Consider the following 17,816-nt stretch of genomic DNA (forward strand, 5'->3'; position numbering starts at 1 on the left):
GGATTTAAGATAAACTAAACCAAAATACAGGCGTTGAACAAAAAATATGAAAAAATCACGACAAATGAAAGCTTGAATATAAATGCAGATTCTAGGCAAACTGACATGTAGTGCTGTCCTATTTCACACAAACGGTACCTTAGCAATATACCCAATAGCTTGCAACTGTAACTCATAGTGAGAACAGCATTCGATGTAGTTGTGAGTGCGTTACGTCGGAGCCTAGTCAATTAGAACGTGGGCATTGTGGTGTTCTTGTCGTGAGTGACTCTGTAACCAAGATATCAGGCAAAACTCACTCCAGAACTGAATGTCGCACTCACGAGTCCTGTCAGCAACAAAAGAACAGGAAGGGAGCTCCATATGCAGGGTATCGCTGAGAGCGAGATGGAATTCGAAAACCACTCATCATTGATGCAAATGTTCATAACAGGAAAACGTGGTGTCGAAGCCATGGAACTCTGACTGTGGAGCAATAGCAGAAAGTCATTTGGGTCTGTTACGTCTTGTTTGACACTGGTCCAACTTCTAGTCGATTTTGCGTTCCAAGAATGAAATATGGCAGTGGTTCGCTGATGATGTGTACAGTCACAATATGGTATCCCATGGGCTCCATGGTTACTCAGCGAGGTCGCATTACTGCCAAGGAATAAGTGACCATTTTGGCTGACTAGGTCAGTGCCATGATGCGATGTTTGTCCCCCAATGGTGATGGTGTGTTCCAAGATGACACGGCCCCTAATCACACAGCTCGCATCGTCCGGGAAAGGTTGTGGGAGCAGTAGAATGAATTGCCTCATTTCCCCTGCCCACCACAATCACCAGTTCTGCATATTATTGACTCTTTGTGGTCTGGAGAGAAAACTGTGTGATCGCTGTCCACCTCCATCATCGTTACCTTATCTTGCCTCTATTTTCAGGAAGAATGATGTAATGTTCCCTCGAAAGCAATACTGTAGCCGCAGTCATCAACTCCGAGACCACTGGAAGTGGTTTTGTATGCCAACGGGTTTCCTACACCCTATTAAGCACGGTAATGTGTTGTGCTCTTGGTGTTTCCATACCTTTGTCCAGCCTCTGTGAGCTGAACCAATAATCTTTACGGCGGATCTCATGTGGCTGCACTACATCTGTGCTACTGGATCACACCCTGCACGTGTAGTTGATGAGTTTGCACGCTGTCTCCTACAACGCATAATAAATTGAGATGAGCTCATATGGCAGCTAAATACCGACGTCTTGGTCACTGCAGACATGTGCCTTCAAGCTCCATTGCAACACGCACTTACATTATTTATTGAAATTCGCGCTTGGAAAACAAGAAACTATTACTTTTTCTGAAGACACTTTACTCTTTCTCGTCGTTAAATCTAATGAAGGTGAACGTAATCCCTTCTCGAACGAATGTTTTGAGTCGGTGCATGCCAGCATTTGAATAACGAGTACAGGAGTGATAAATAACATCATAATAGTCCCAAATTATATTAATACTGAATAAACATGTATACGTCTTAGATACAAGTGCCTTTCAACGGACCACGTGACTTTACATGACCATACGTTTACAAAAGGTAGAAAAATAATCCAATGTGAATATTAATATTAACAGTATCATTTAAGGGGTAGAAAATCAGTACGATTAACATGCAAACGTGGATGACTGAACAGAACATGGCTATTGATTCCTTATGTATTCCATCCTAGTTGTGAAATGGAACAAAGAACTCACATGAAATACAAATTGTAAAGTTCCCTGGCAGCACACACACTATTAATGAAATGAAATGACACACAGAATTGCTGACCTCGAGCGTGCACATTTGCAAATGCTTAACAACAACTGTGGCACGCCTGTTAGGAACGTGTACGGTAATGAGAACACTACGTACAGTTCATACCAACAAAAAAGCAATTCGTATGTACTGTAATTGCTTAACAAAAAATATTATTTAATTGTGTGTAAAGGACGTTGGTTATTATTGTAATATTTTCTGTAATAATATTCTCGATGTATTTATGATTGTAATATTTCTATACTCATAATGTAATTACGAAATATGTTAATATCTGCGATGAAAAAATGTAACATACACCCCAGAGGAAAATAATGTTGTAAGATTACAAAGAGATATTCATTATCAGCAATACTACAAAAAGCACTACATAATGTGCATTCTTTGTCGTCTCCCTCGAGAGCTGAGAGAGAGAGAGAGAGGAACCTGTGACGTAGCATTATATGTATGAGTAGACATCTTTTGTCTGTATCTATCTTTAGCCGCCATTAGAGGAGAAATTATAAAGGTGTGTAATTTTAATTATTGTTATGGTCTAAATACATTATAATTTATCAAAATTGTGTATTACTAATGTAAATTAGCTTGCCCACGTCATCTATAATATTTCTTTAAAGAATTTTCAGCATTTTTAGCGATTATCGTTGGTGTTGCTGGGCTGTGCCGCGACCGAACGATTTGCAGTGGCGGCACATTTAAAAAAATTGTTCCGCTATAAAATTAACCAAACCCATAAATCGGGAGCAGGTAAAATTAGCAGTGAATTACGAAATATTTTTCTTTTACAGCGATCCTGAGGCTGACTGGATTTATTACTGGTTTTACATTTGTGCATTCATAGGCGGATAATTAACGTTGAAGTTGTTAGTCTGTTGGTTCTTTCAATTTCTAAAGCAAATAACTTAAACGTATAGTGAGTGTGTTTTGTCAATGACAATTAAACGTTCAGGTCGGCTTGGCAATATTTAACCATTTTATGCTAACAGAGACAGTCTTGTATTCCACAGCTAACGCCGGGAAAGAATTTAGTAAACATTTAAAAACCCACTGCATTTAGAAAATGTGTGCCAACGCCGAAATACATAAAAAATTTAATTGAAATAATTTTCAGAGTCATAAATGTTATTAATCAGTTAGTTTGAATTTATCAGCATGAGAGGGTTGCTAAAGTTCACGTAATTTTAAATGTGCTTAATTCTGTCTAAATGAATTTTTATTACCACACGTAAAAAAAGGGGTTCTACAACAAAGTTCGTACTGAACGAGTAAATAACAAAAACATTTAAAGCCATTTCTTCCCTAAATTTCATACATTCACTTTTTTACATAATAAATATTTATTTCTCATTAAACTGGCGCCCAACGTGGGGCCCGAATAAGTAGTGGCCACAAAATACCCATGAGATAATTAGGGAGTTATTGTAGTCGAATTTTTTTGGAGAACAGTTAATAATTTTTTCATGTATTGTATGTATTGCCTAACCAATATTGTGTGGTAATACCTGTATATGATTTTTTACATGAGAACACTATATACCCAGAGGCAAGCTGAAGAAGAGAGCTCATTATATCAAAAAATTAATTACCTACCATAATACCTGGGGGCAGCTGCACTCAAGATAGATCACGAAAAGGTAAAGCTACAGTGTAGTTGTCCTGTCGGTAGTAAAGTAGCCTCAGTGCGGTGGTGTGTGCTTGTTGTTAGTGTTTTTTTTGTTTTTTTTTTTTTAATAACAGGACATTTGAGTAGTTAGTCATCGTAGTATATAATAAGTGTGTTTCAACAAATGACCATTTCTTGTGTGATTATGTCAGTGAAACCTGAGTGTTAGGATATTTAGTCAGATTTTGTTTCTTTTGTTGACTATGGTTAGATTGCGTAATCAGAAAAATATAAACATGGATAATGAACAACAGTTAGCAAGCAGTGATACCGAGTTAGAAAGTGGGGCACAAAGTAATGTTAGTGGCGTGGTTCAGGAAGTACAATGTGAGAATCAGGGGGAAGAAGGGCAAGAAATGTTGCCACTGCCAGCCAGTGATTCAGTTGAAAGTAGAAACACTGTGCCACCCACACGCACTAGACACGGACCAGAGAGTGGTGAGGTGTCAGAAGTGCAATAATTAAGAGTTATGTTCGAGCGCATGCTCAGTTTCCAAGCTACGTTTATGCATGAACAAGCAGAGCGTGATCGATGCCAGCGTGAGGGAGACTTGCAGTTAATGCAATCTTTGGAAGCTATGCAAAGTGACATTGTTCGTTTGAGACAAAACTATGGAACCATACCCAAAGCGGTGCAAGAACTGAGCTAAAGAGTAGATAATACCCAGGTGGCTAACGCCAATATCGTAGATGAAATCAGTGTACTGGCTAACAGGATGGAAAAATTAGAAATTGACACAAGTGAAGCAATAGAGCAGAAAATATCCGAACAGGCAAACAAAATTGAAAAGGAATTTACGAACTGGTTAGAGGCAAAAGACACCGACCTTAATCAAACAATAGACGAGGAGGTACACGCTGCGATTGAGGCCAGAGACTTGGGCTCGAGTGCGGAAGTGCAGGACCTAAGAAGGGCGGTGCACACTGACATTCCGCTGTGGCAGCGGAATGTCAACCGCTGTCTTGCGGAGCTGGAACACAGCTTGTTGCACAGCGACGCACGGGCGTGTGTGACGCCAGCCAGGTCCGCAGACGCAGACGCACATGACCTCTTCTTCTTCATAGCGGCGTCTTGATGGTGGTGGCAGACAATCTTGAGTGGTGGGTTGGGGGGGGGGGGGGAAGAGAAAGAAGTCAGAGGGTGACAGATGAAGAAGTGGAAAGAGGAAGGGAATGTCGTGATTAGGCCAACATTGGGGACTGTGTGGGTGGAAGTGGGGGTGGCGTGCTGGGGGGGGGGGGGGTGAATGACATGACATGTTGGGGGGATGATCGATGATGTGAGGGAGAGTAATTGACATGAGATGAGGTGGCTTGTGCATGCGAAGTTAAGGGGGGTGGAATAGAAGGTCAGGCCATCGAGTGGTGGCTAGACGGTGAACACGGGTATCCAGGGAAAGGATTAAGGTATTAGGAGAGTGATGGGTTTGTTGGTAAAAGGAATTGGCTGCAGAGAGGATGCGGGTACGAAAGAGCGGCACCTCGGCCAGGATGTGAAGCTCTTGGGTTGGGAAGTCGAAAGGAAGGTGGAGGGCACGCCGGAGAGCCCGGTTCTCGACGGTTTGGAGTCGGCGGAAGTGGGTGGGCGCAGCATTGCCCCACACCACCACCGCATATTCAAGGATGGGGTGAACAAGGGAGGTGTACAATCGAATAGCAAGGTGTCTGGGGAGTGAAGAGGTTGGATTGATGAGAGGGTAGAGCAGGCATAGCCGCCCCATTGCCTTACGACGCACGTCATCGATGTGGGGGCGCCAGGTGAGGCGTTGGTCCAGGGTAACACCCAAGTACTTCGCAGTACGAGTCCAGGGGACTGGGGTACCAAGGACCGTCACCTGAGGGAGCCGAATGGGAATATGGCGTCAGCAGATGATAAGGGCTTGGGTTTTGGAGGGATTAAATGCCAGACGCCAGGTACTAGCTCAATCGGTTAGGGAATCTGTGGCCCCTTGGAGCCGCTGATGTAGACCTGCCGCACTCCGAGAACGAGAGAAGAGTGCAGTATCATCTGCGTAAAGAGCTAGGTGTACCCTCGGCGCAGAGGGCAGATCGGCTGTGAAGAGGGAGTAGAGTAGCGGTCCAAGTACGCTGCCTTATGGTACTCCTGCCCTGATGCGTCGTCGTGTAGATTTCCCGTCAGGGATCCTAACGAGGTAGGTGCGGCCTTCCAGGTATGTAGCTATTAGCCGTACATGGGACACTGGAAAGCCAAGGGAAAATAATTTGTAGAGCAGCCCTTCGTGCCAGACCGAGTCAAACGCTCTGGACACGTCGAGGAGTATGGCCCCGAAGTACTCCCTACGTTCTATGGCGTCCAGTGCCTCTTCTACAAGGCGCAGGAGTTGGTGAGTGGTTGCGTGTCCCTGCCTGAAGCCAAACTGCTCATCAGGGAGGACTCGTTCTCGGACAATGTGGATGAGCAGTCGTTTAAGGTACAGCCTCTCGAACACCTTGGAGATGGCGGGCAAGAGGCTGATGGGGCGGTAGCTGGCAGGGGAACGAAGATCCTTCCCAGCCTTGGAGATGGCGACCATTTCAGCATGTTTCCAGGCAGTGGGATATTGCCTGGTTGTGAGGATGTTGTTGAAGGTGGCCATCAGGATGGGAATAGAAGCTGGGGGTAGCTGCTTTAGGAGGGCATTCATCAGCTTATCGGCGCCACCAGCTTTCTTGGATTTGAGATACCGCAATTGCAGTTCAACCTCTTCTTCATTGATGGGGGTGATTTCATCCTCAGGGTCCTGGACGGCAAGGAGTAGTGGGAGGTGTGCCGTTACCAGGCGGATGTGGTTGGGGTCAATGGGGTCATTGACCGGGGTGAAGTTGTGTGCGAAGACATCAGCCAAGGCATTAGCCTTGGCGTCTGGTTCGGACACAAAGCCATTGCCGACCTGGAGGGGGGGAATCCGTTGCTCTCGTCTCAGCAGGCTTTTTGTGAGCCGCCAAGCAGACGTGTCACTCAGGTCAATGGCAGAGATTTTGTTCTCCCATGCCTGATTGCGGTGGTCTTGCACCGCAGCCTTGATTTGTCGCTGTAGTTTATTGATGAGGCGCTTGGTTGCTGGATTCCGAGTGAGCTGCCATTCTCGGATGGTCCGGTTTTTCTCTGTGATGAGAGCAAGGACGTGGGGGGGGGGGGGAGGGGACGCAGATGGTCTGGGGGCCGTTGTGGACAGTGAGGGGCTGCTGCTGCTGTAGCATCTAGTGCAATGGTGGCGAGGTGTATGAGGGTGTGATCTGCGTCAGTTTGATCGGCAGCAGGGATTGTGGGTAGGGCTGCTTCGACCCGTCACTGGTAGGACTGCCAGTCAATACCGTGGATGTTCAGGCCTTCACTCGGTGCGGTCATGGTTCCAACGAGATCGATGGAACAGATGATTGGCCGGTGGTCAGAGGCTAGAGCGATGTGCGTGGCTGCAGTGATGGGGTGGGGTAGACCTTTCACCACTGCGATATCTAAGACATCTGGGGGACGTCCTCCAGTGGGGTATATGGTGGGGTCCTGTGGGCCGATTGTGCGGGCATGGTGCCGCTCAGCGACCCGGAGAAGTCGACGACCAGATGTGTTTGTTAGTCTACTGTCCCAGGCAGCATGTTTGGCATTGAAGTCACCGCCAACGAAGACGTCGTTGCCGAGCGACAGCAATGCCTCATAGTCTGGTGTTTCAAGAAGGCCTCGAGGCGGTCTATAAAGAGCCACAAACGTGATGGGACCCCTCACCGTGTGGACAACAACGCCAGTGGCTTCCACGGTGTTAAGTTGGGGGAGTGGAATGGGGTGGTGGCGGAGGGAGTTACGCATGTACACAGCCATGCCACCATAGGCGGTGGGCCTGTCTGTCCTGTAGCAGGAGTAGTTTGCTACACGGACAAAAACACCAGGTTTGAGGTGCGTCTCAGCAACAAGGCAAATATTAACCCCATCATCAAGGAGGAACTGTCGGAACTCGCCCTGTTGTTTGGGGAGACCATTGGCGTTCCAGATCATGGTTGTCAGTCCGTGATATCTAACAGCCATGACTGGTTGGAATGGGAGTGGTGGTGGTGATGGGGGACATGGATTGGGAGTGGGCAGTGGCAAGTTGGTGTGGGATGGTTTGGAGGAGGGAGTTGAATGTGGTGGAGATTGCCAAGATCAGTGCCTCAACAACATTGGTGATGAGGTCACCGAGGTGGGTGGGAACAGAGGATGGGGTGGAGACAGGGTGCTGCTGAGATTGTACCGGGTGGGGAAGGGGGCAGCAGTGCTTAACGCCTGCTGGTGGGATGGGGAAGGAACAGCGGAGCGTGACACCCGCTGTGGGGAGGGGGAAGCAGTGCTTGATGCCTGCTGGGTGGGGAGGTGAGGGAAGGCTGTTGAGGGGGGTGGGATGGGGAGGGAGAGGATGGGGGGTGGGTAGGAGTTCAGAGGGGCGGGATGGGAGCGAGACACGTGCTGGGGGTGGGCCCATGGCGCCGATCCCACCAGGGCACCTGAGTGACTGGTGCCCAGTCGGGCCGCCGCCGATGGCCCTGCAAATCGTTTCTGGCTTGCCTTGAATGACTTGATTTTTGGGCAGCCCATGTAGCTGCCCGTGTGATTCCCGCCACAGCGGGCACAGGTGGGGGGAGCGTGTCGGGGTTTAGAGGACTCCGAGGAGGCGTGACCACCAGCACACTTCACACAACGCACCTCATGGGTGCCGTCACCCGCAAAGTGCCCCAGTCCCTGGCAGTGAAAGCGTACCTGGATCATCCTCCTGGAGCGCAGTTTCTCCATAGTCATGCTAACGTGATCGAGGAGCGAGAGGGTTAGGAGGTGGTGGTTCTCCGGCGTATCAGGGGCGGAGACGAAGAAGAGTGGGGTGGGGCGTCGGGTTCGAGGGGAAATGATCCTGGATATAACTGTAGTGGTGATGTTCAATGATGTAAGTGCCTTCCTCAGGTCATCATCAGAGTACTCCATGGAAAGCCCTCTGACAACGACCTGGAGGCGGCGGTTCTTTTTAGGAGGGGTGGAGAAACCTATGTTGAACTTGCTGAGGATGATAAGGGTTTTGGTAAGATCAGTGGGGGACTGGACATACAGGCGATAATTATCATTGCCTGACCATTTTATGGGGAAGGGGTATTCAGTGCGAGCAGTTAGGATATCTTCAAGCTCTTTGTAGGGTCCCTTGTGTTGTATGTGGATAGGTGGGGGGGGGGGGGCAGGGGGAGTGGCTGAGGGTGTGGGGGAGCGGGGGAGGTTGGGAGTTGGTGGGAGGTCGTCGGCCGCGGCAGTCATGGTGGGGTAGAGGAGGGCCTGAAGCCGAGCACTGTCGACTTGCTGGCCCCCCTCCTCTGCGGCGTCACGGAGGGCAATCAGTTGCTCTTGTAGCCCCTCCTGTATGACTGCGTCGGGCATCAGTGACGACGCAGGGACTTCTTCAGGTGCGGGAGGCGGTTGAGGGACGCATACAGCATCCTGTATGTCCGGCTTGTCGAGTGGCGATCTGGTGGGGACGGGGGGGGGGGGGGGGCGGCATCTGAAGCAGCAATGATAGGCATATAAATACAGCAGTGAAAAATTGCGACTGCGAGACAGAACAGGCAACCAATGTTAGCGAAACAAACAAATGTCATTCCAAAATAGTGATTGAAGAAAGCCTGATTAAAAACCGACAGTTCCAGATCTTTACAACGGAGAAGAAATCTGTTCACCCTGTAGTATTTATGAAGGGATTTATAAACATTTTGCCTAGTGTTTGGAGTCATACACAGAAAATACAGTACGTTATGTCTCACATACAAGGAGATGCTGCATTATGAGTAACCGAAGCAGCTGACAGTTGCGACACATATGAGCAATTTGAAAAGGCATTCTTGGCCAAATATTGGTCAACATGTATTCAGGAGAGATTACGGAAAGGGGTATATAATCCAGAGCCGTATTCTCCACGATTAGGCAATTTGCGAAAATATTTTGAGGAATACATTAATAAGACCCGTTTCTGGGACGAACAGATTTCATCCCGGGATTTGATCAGACTTTTGAAATCACACTTGCCGATACACGTAAAGGAAAAACTTATACACGTACCGGAGAACGACATGGAACATTTCTTGTCTGTTCTGGACTCAATTGACATGATTCAGGAGGATGTTGAGGCAGCCTCTGAACAGGCTAGAAGTAACGGAAACGGTTACAGAAATGGTCGAAATAACACGCCTCCACCAAATAACGGAAACGGCGGAGGTAACAATAGGAGACAAGATTATGTACAAAACGGGAATAGAGGTAGAGACCGGAACGGCAATAGTCCGCCGGTGAACAATGACCGGAAAATGAGGTTCGAGGACCGATATGACACAGGCCCACCAAGCAATAGTAGATGGAAAATTGCCAGGGGGGCCGTGGAACACCAATACCTATAACGATGCAAACCGAACTTGGCCACAGAACCAGAGGCCCAGTCCGGACCGGCAAAACAGTGAAAGATATGACAATAACCGACCGCCACCACAAAATGCGCCAATTGCGCAACCGTGGCGGCCGACGCAACACAACTTGCACATAGTGGAGGTCAGCGACACAGAGCAGCCACACCTATCCACCAGTAATAATCCAACAAACTAGATTCAGGCGAGATACGCTCTCCATCGCCGGCTGAGATTTGGAGTGAGAGCAGCCCGACACAGAACAAAACATCGGAAATCTGTATCCTCAGGTATAATGACGGGGTACATATGGGACATGAATTAATAACTGAACCACCCACGTGCATAAAGGAGCACAAAGACAAAGTACAAGCGATAATAGAGATCAAAATTAACAATATTGATGTGCAAGCAATCGTAGATACAGGTGCTACTGTCAGTGTCATGAGTATGGACCTATTCAGAGTACTGGGGAAAGAAAAGCATATGCTGACTTTTCCTGTGAACAAATGCAAAGTCACTGGAGCCATCAGTGCACAGCGACAAATAATTAAAACTCCAAGTGCGGGTAGAGATGTATACAGGGGGAGAAGCCATAACGTGCTCGTTCCTGGTAGTAAAGGGTTTAAAAGTAGCCTGCATTTTGGGGGTAGATTTTTTTGAGAGAAAGGGACGCAGTAATCGACCTTTCTCGAGGAAAATTAAGTTTGATGAACACGGGTAGGAGGATAGAATTGTCCATGCTCAGATCTGAAGAGGTGCCTGTGCCTAGTTGTAATGCTATTAACATAAAATGTAGGAATCAGTGGATACTACATTTAGACAATCATTCTCTAGGACAAAATCTCTATTATCCAGACGTACAAGGTGATCAATTAAAAGCAAATGTGGACGCACTTGTGAACAAAGCATCACAGTCCGAAAATTTGAACTCAATGCAACAGCAGGATTTGGTACAGTTATTATCTAACTATGCAGATGTATTTTCAGAACGACCAGGAATTGTTAAGGGATATCAATACAATATCGAGGTGAAGCCTCACGAAACCTACTGTCGAGCCTCATACTCCATTCCTTGGTCCAAGAAGGAAGTAGTAGCTGTCTCTTAGCAGATCCCCAATCAGGGAGAGTACGGGTACTGTATCCGCGTAAGGATGTGAAAATATTCCTACAGTAAATGACTAATAGTCCTATGTGTTATGTGTAAAAAGGTACACCATTCTTTTGGAAATGAATGAACATTGATGATGTGTGATCTGTAGAGATAATGTACTAGTGTAGAAGTATTTAGTTATAAGAATATGACTGACTTTCTCTTTTGTTTATGAGTATTTGTGTTATGTCTTCTTTTTAATTAGTGTCTGCACACATAACCTGATTAGTGCAATTATTTGTAGTGTTAAATTGTGACAGAGATCAGTCAGGAGGAACATTTTAGTAGTGATTAGTTCGTGTACTGCATGATATTCTATGTGTGTGTCAAACTTGAAATATTTCTTGGCACAGTCTTTTCTATTACACACACACACACACACACACACACACACACACACACACACACATATATATATATATATATATATATATAACTGTCAGATTGACAGGTTCGAACCCAGAATAATAATAATAATAATAACATGAGACCCTGAGAACTTTATATTCAAACCAGTATTATCAAAGAGAGTAACGCACCCAGTAGTGACCCGAGGGCACCATGGGAGCAAACTTATTGCAAATTTAAGTAACGCAAAGGTACGCACAAAGAAGCTTCAATTGAAGCATGTGCAGATCGAATCAGTAAAAAGAGCTAGCCTGATACAGTCCAAGTCAATTTTAGCCTACAGAGACTACACTGTAGTTACGTAGGACCTTGCAAGTAAAGTGAGACATAGTTTCAAAGGAGTTATTGAACAATATGCCTGAATCCGGCTGGAATGCACAAATAAAATCTACTCGAACATAAATATAGATGATTTCTGAGCAAACTAATATAAAATTTCAATATTTATTACCATGTACGCAATTATCACACACCTTGGTAAAGAGCGAACAAAGAGGTTACGAATGTGCTGTTACAAAAAATTGCACAACGGACATTGTAACTGAAAAAACTTATACAAAAGTGCGGTATTGTGTGGCAGAGACAGACAGTGACTGTTAAAACTGCAGCAATACGTCACGAGCTTGTTTCGAACAAGCAATAAGAAACTGTATCATCGCCGTGTGTGCAAAAGGACAAGGAACTGGCACGACACGAACAGTGAGCCGATAATAGACGATGGACCAAGCTAGTGTCAAACTATAACTTGTACTGTGCGTGTGTACAAAAAAAAAAAAAAATATATTCTTTGTGTGTCAACGGACGCCAGGAAAGCGCATTGACTACAGAGATACATTTTGTTCTAACGAGAAAACTTGCGTGTGACTAATGACAAGTCATGACATGGTGAAAAAATATTGTGTGCCCATAAAACGCGTTCCTGTGACAACGAAACATTGTGCAAACCAAACTAGTGAAGGCCAACTGAATAATAACTGCCAGTAACTGTGTGCGTTCATTCTCACAGCAGGAAAAATGCCCATAAGGATAGTACACAGTTTGTGAACTTGTTGCATGCTTGCTGGAGCACTGCAAGATGATGTCACACGGGCGAGCTGATATAAAACGCGCATCCGGCTACTTCAGCCATGCAGCGGCCGCAGCAACCCGTAGCAGACCAGACAGCCACACGCTTCTCCGCGCCGTAGCTGTCAACACCGGGGGCGGTGACCTACACGGAGCAGACGCGCCGCGCCGAGCGCCACTTAACAATCACTCCGCACCGCTCACCATCTACAGCATTATTGACATATTCCAAATATTTACATATAACTGCATGACATGTCAATGAACTCGGTTTTTGACAAACATTGAACACTTAGTATGTATACCCGTAAATTGACGAGAGAAAATGAACACTAACAAGTGTAGGACATGGATTTGTAACACGTAGGTAGTGAGAACGTTATAAAAAGTGACGTTGTACTAAATGATTTCAAAAAACGAATTGATATATCCTAGGACAAGTGACCTTGCAGTATATCGCAAAAATGATAATTACGAGTTGTTAAACACAGACAACAAACTTTCGTTGAACTGTATGTGACTGTGATATTATGTAACCGTTGATGACAAACTGCAAAATCATTTCAAAAGAATTACTGTTAAAGAGACAAGATTAATCATGAGCCAACTGGGATGGCTGGGCTCCGGCACAGTTTTGCCCAGGTTTCGCGACTGCCTTCGCCCAAATGGGGGAGCCATGAACATATATAACCCTGGGACTAATTAAAAGAGCCATTCCATTTTTAAAAAATCGGAATTGTAAAGAACGTTACTGGCACCATTGTGTTAAAGTATAGAAACTCTTTGCCAAATGCTGCCAGGGGACAATGTAGCGTTCCCCGGCAGCACACACACTGTTAATAAAATGAAATGACACACAGAATTGCTGAACTCGTGCGTGCACATTTGCAAATGCTTAACAACAACTGTGACACGCCTGTTAGGAACGTGTACGGTAATGAGAACGCTACGTACAGTTCATACCAGCAAAAAAGCAATTCGTATGTGCTGTAATTGTTGAACAAAAAATATTATTTAATTTTGTATAAAGGACTTTGCTTATTATTGTAATATTTTCTGTAATAATATTCTCGATGTATTTATGATTGTAATATTTCTATACTCATAATGTAATTACGAAATATGTTAATATCTGCGATGAAAAAATGTAACATATAGCCACAGAGGAAAATGATGTTGTAAGATTACAAAGAGATATTCATTATTAGCAATACTATAAAAAGCACTACATAATGTGCATTCTTTGTCGTCTCCCTCGAGAGCTGAGAGAGAGAGAGAGAGAGAGGAACCTGTGACGTAGCATTATATGAATGAGTAGACATCTTTAGTCTGTATCTATCTTTAGCCGCCATTAGAGGAGAAATTATAAAGGTGTGTAATTTTAAATATTGTTATGATCTAAATACATTATAATTTATCAAACTTGTGTATTACTAATGTAAATTAGGTTGCCCACGTCATCTATAATATTTCTTTAAAGAATTTTCAGCATATTTAGCGATTATCGTTGGTGTTGCTGGGCTGTGCCGCGACCGAACGATTTGCAGCGGCGGCACATTTAAAAAAATTGTTCCGCTATAAAATGAACCAAACCTGTAAATCGGGAGCAGGTAAAATTAGCAGTGAATTACGAAATATTTTTCTTTTACAGCGATCCTGAGGCTGACAGGATTTATTACTGGTTTTACATTTGTGCATTCATAGGCGGATAATTAACGTTGAAGTTGTTTGTCTGTTGGTTCTTTCAATTTCTAAAGCAAATAACTTAAACGTATAGTGAAATGTGTTTTGTCAATGATAATTAAACGTTCAGGTCGGCTTGGCAATATTTAACCATTTTATGCTAACAGAGACAGTCTTGTATTCCACAGCTAACGCCAGGAAAGAATTCAGTAAACATTTAAAAACCCACTGCATTTAGAAAATGTGTGCCAATGCCGAAATACATAAAAAAATTTAATTGAAATAATTTCCAAAGTCATAAATGTTATTAATCAGTTAGTTTGAATTTATCAGCATGAGAGGGTTGCTAAAGTTTACGTAATATTAAATGTGCTTAATTCTGTCTAAATGAATTTTTATTACCACACGTAAAAAAAGGGGTTCTACAACAAAGTTCGTACTGAAAGAGTAAATGTTGTGGGTTGGCAGGAGAGCCAACAATGTGATATTAGAGGAAGCCGAAAGGCACGCGTTTTAGCTCACGCAGGCTGGCGTGAGGTCTGGAACAGGTCAAGGAAATTAGACTTTAGCAAAAAACGGATGTAGCAGGTGGAATACTTAACTTTAATTCATAAATGATGAGCGTCGCTCTTGACGGTACATGTTTTACAGTATCAATAGTAACTGGTAATGGCGCCTTGCTAGGTCGTAGCAAATGACGTAGCTGAAGGCTATGCTAACTATTGTCTCGGGAAATGAGAGCGTATTTTGTCAGTGAACCATCGCTAGCAAAGTCGGTTGTACAACTGGGGCGAGTGCTAGGAAGTCTCTCTAGACCTGCCGTGTGGCGGCGCTCGGTCTGCAATCACTGATAGTGGTGACACGCGGGTCCGACGTATACTAACGGACCGCGGCCGATTTAAAGGCTACCACCTAGCAAGTGTGGTGTCTGGCGGTGACACCACAGTAAATAACAAAAATATTTAAAGCCATTTCTTCCCCAATTTTCGTCCATTCATTTTTATATATATTTTCTCATTAAAAAATGCGGAGTATCTTGTGTAAATAAATCTATAATACTACGCAACGTATAATTTCGGAAAGACAAAGCAACACAAAAACAATCTCACCATTATTCTGCACGAAGTCGCTTCAATGCGCTCGTTTCAGTACGACAAGACAAAGCGTCCGTACTAAACAGCTGGACACGTCCTTGCGGTAGCAACCAGAAAAACAGAGCTCGCTCACTGCAGCAGCTGCAAGCGAAGAGTATTCCTTTGTCCAGAAGCCATGTGAAGCTAACTGATTCTCCGCACGAAAGCAAAACGATTGGCTGACTAATATCAGAGTTTAAGTGACTTCCAAAACAAAGATAATACTACTCTAATGGATGAATGACTATAGAAATTTTGTTTATCGACATGAGTGTCCATAAAGACGATTTTAAATGTGGACTTCTGGTTTATAATGAAATAGAGAGCCAGTAATACTCTCGAGCGTACACCCAAGCTGTGAATCGGTTATTAACTTATTAGAGCAAATCACAGGGCTATATACGTTATCCTAAAAAGAAAGCTATTTTTAAACATACAGGGTGGCGGACGAAATGTGTTACCATTTTGTTTATGAATATAAACTTTATTGTCAATACAATCTGAAAGGAACATATACTAAACTGAAGAGCCGTCCATGGAGATTTGTTCTAACTCAGTACATGCTCAATATGTCCACCGCGTTTCCTAACTTCCTTCAAACGAACACTGAAGTTAGTGATTATCCTACGGCACATGTCTTCCGTCATTTCACTGCAAGCTTGAAGAATAAGTCTTCTGAGCACCATTAAATCATGTGGACGTTGCGGGAAAATGTTTTCTTTTATGTACCCCCAAAGAAAAAAGTCACATGAACTGAGGTCTGGACTATTGGGGGGCCAATTTTGTCCGTCATTGAAGCGACCTGGAAACCTGAGTGAAATGATCCGCATGTCGAATGCTCCTGTAAAAACTCCAACACAGTGTTTGCAGTATGTGGCCTTGCTCCATCTTGCATGAACCACTGCCTGTTGACGGACAAGGCAGTAGCAAGAAGCTGTGGAATGAAGCTATTGCGAAGGATGCCCAAATAACGCTCGCTGTTCACACTTTCTTCAAAGAAAAAGGGTCCAATAAGTCCGTGACTGGAAATTGCTGCCCACGCTGTAATCCTCGGAGCATAATGTTGCCGTTCATGAAGCAATTGTAGGTTTTCAGTGGCCCAAAAGCATACATTTTGTTTGTTAACCACACCGTCTAAATGAAAATGCGCCTCGTCTGAAAACCAAACGTTGCTGGGAGTTTCTTCCCTATCCTCCGCCCACTGAGCAAACAGTAGTCTCTGCTGCTTGTGTTCTTCAGTGAGCTTCTGTGCACAGGTCATCTTGTATGAATGGTTGAACGGAGCGTCTGGATATTCCTAGCTGCACTGCTGCCTTTCTACACGATTTCCCGGGACTTCTCTGTACAGCAACTCGTACCGCTTCAATATTCTTCGGCGAACAAACAGACTTAGGCCGAGGTCGCTTCGCTTCCAATACTGTTCCTTCCTGTACAAATTTATCGCACAACCTGTGGATGGTCTTCTTGCAAGGGACCCATCGTCTGTTAAATTGTTGTCGAAAATGCCTCTGAGTCACAACAAGGCTTTTCGTTTCATGAAAAAGTAACACAATTGCCGATCGTTGCTGTGTCGTCAGTCTTCCATTATCAGCCATTGCGGCTTACTAGTCTCCTAGCGGCAGTATCGTGAATTACACGTCATTTCGTAACTCATTTGTTTTTCCAAGCTCTGCTGGTACTGCTGTAGAGATCCCAGCGGGATATCTATGGTGCGTCGTAAATTGTGAAAGAAACAATTGGTAACACATTTCGGGCGCCACCCTGTAAATGCTGCATAACATCAGGCCAGACGTTGCGCAGAATCCCAAGATGACGACGTATTCAAATACCCTTGCAAGATTGACTGAAACTGCAAATACATACGTTGATGAGCCAAAAGTCCGTCTCCATAGCTTGGCGTGAGCGTCCGGGAGAGGAAGGAACTTCATAAATTAGAACGAGAGGCGTTCCGTACAAACTGACTGAAGTTTACTTCCATTAATCTTCGACTACAGGTTACAGGCGTAAGGATGTAGCGCGTGGGAGGCTAGTTACTGTCGGATTGAAGCGCATACTGCTCGAATAAGGACGAGCAGAAAGGCGCGTGTGGTTGGGTCGAGAGGTGGCTAGCAAGAGCGCGACTCGGCGGTGCTAGCGCGCCATCGCTAGTCCGTGCTGCATCACCCACGTGACCATTCACGGTCCTCTGATAGGCTGCTGAAGGGTACTTGGCAAGTGTTCCCTAGTTAGCGACGCTTTAGTGAAGCGCTACCTCGTCGCCAGTGCTCACTATGAGAACGCCTTTCACTTGGCCTGAACATGGATCGGCGGGGATACCCAGTGACGTACGGTGTGCCAGGCCGAGCCACACCCTTCATAGCGAGACAAGCTACACCCTCCGCAGCGAGACAAGCTACACCCTTCAAAAGCGAAACACAGTTTCACTGCATCAGAAAGGAAAAAAAAAGTAACGTTCTTTAAAGTGATAGTGATAAATCCTTACGATTACGTTTGAGAGTTGGCAATACTCTCTTAGGATG

General features: G+C 44.9%; 1 protein-coding gene across 1 annotated transcript in view; it reads left to right on the top strand.

Moving 5' to 3' along the window:
* The first annotated feature begins 7,472 nt into the window (after positions 1-7,472).
* Positions 7,473-17,816, top strand: part of LOC124545890 (odorant receptor Or2-like) — a 133,002-nt gene continuing 122,658 nt past the window's right edge. The window contains exon 1 of the mRNA XM_047124849.1: positions 7,473-7,798. Coding sequence (XP_046980805.1) covers positions 7,473-7,798 — 326 coding nt within the window. The remainder of the gene's footprint in view (positions 7,799-17,816) is intronic.

The sequence above is a fragment of the Schistocerca americana genome, chromosome 8 (assembly GCF_021461395.2).
Source record: "Schistocerca americana isolate TAMUIC-IGC-003095 chromosome 8, iqSchAmer2.1, whole genome shotgun sequence".
NCBI lineage: Eukaryota > Metazoa > Arthropoda > Insecta > Orthoptera > Acrididae > Schistocerca > Schistocerca americana.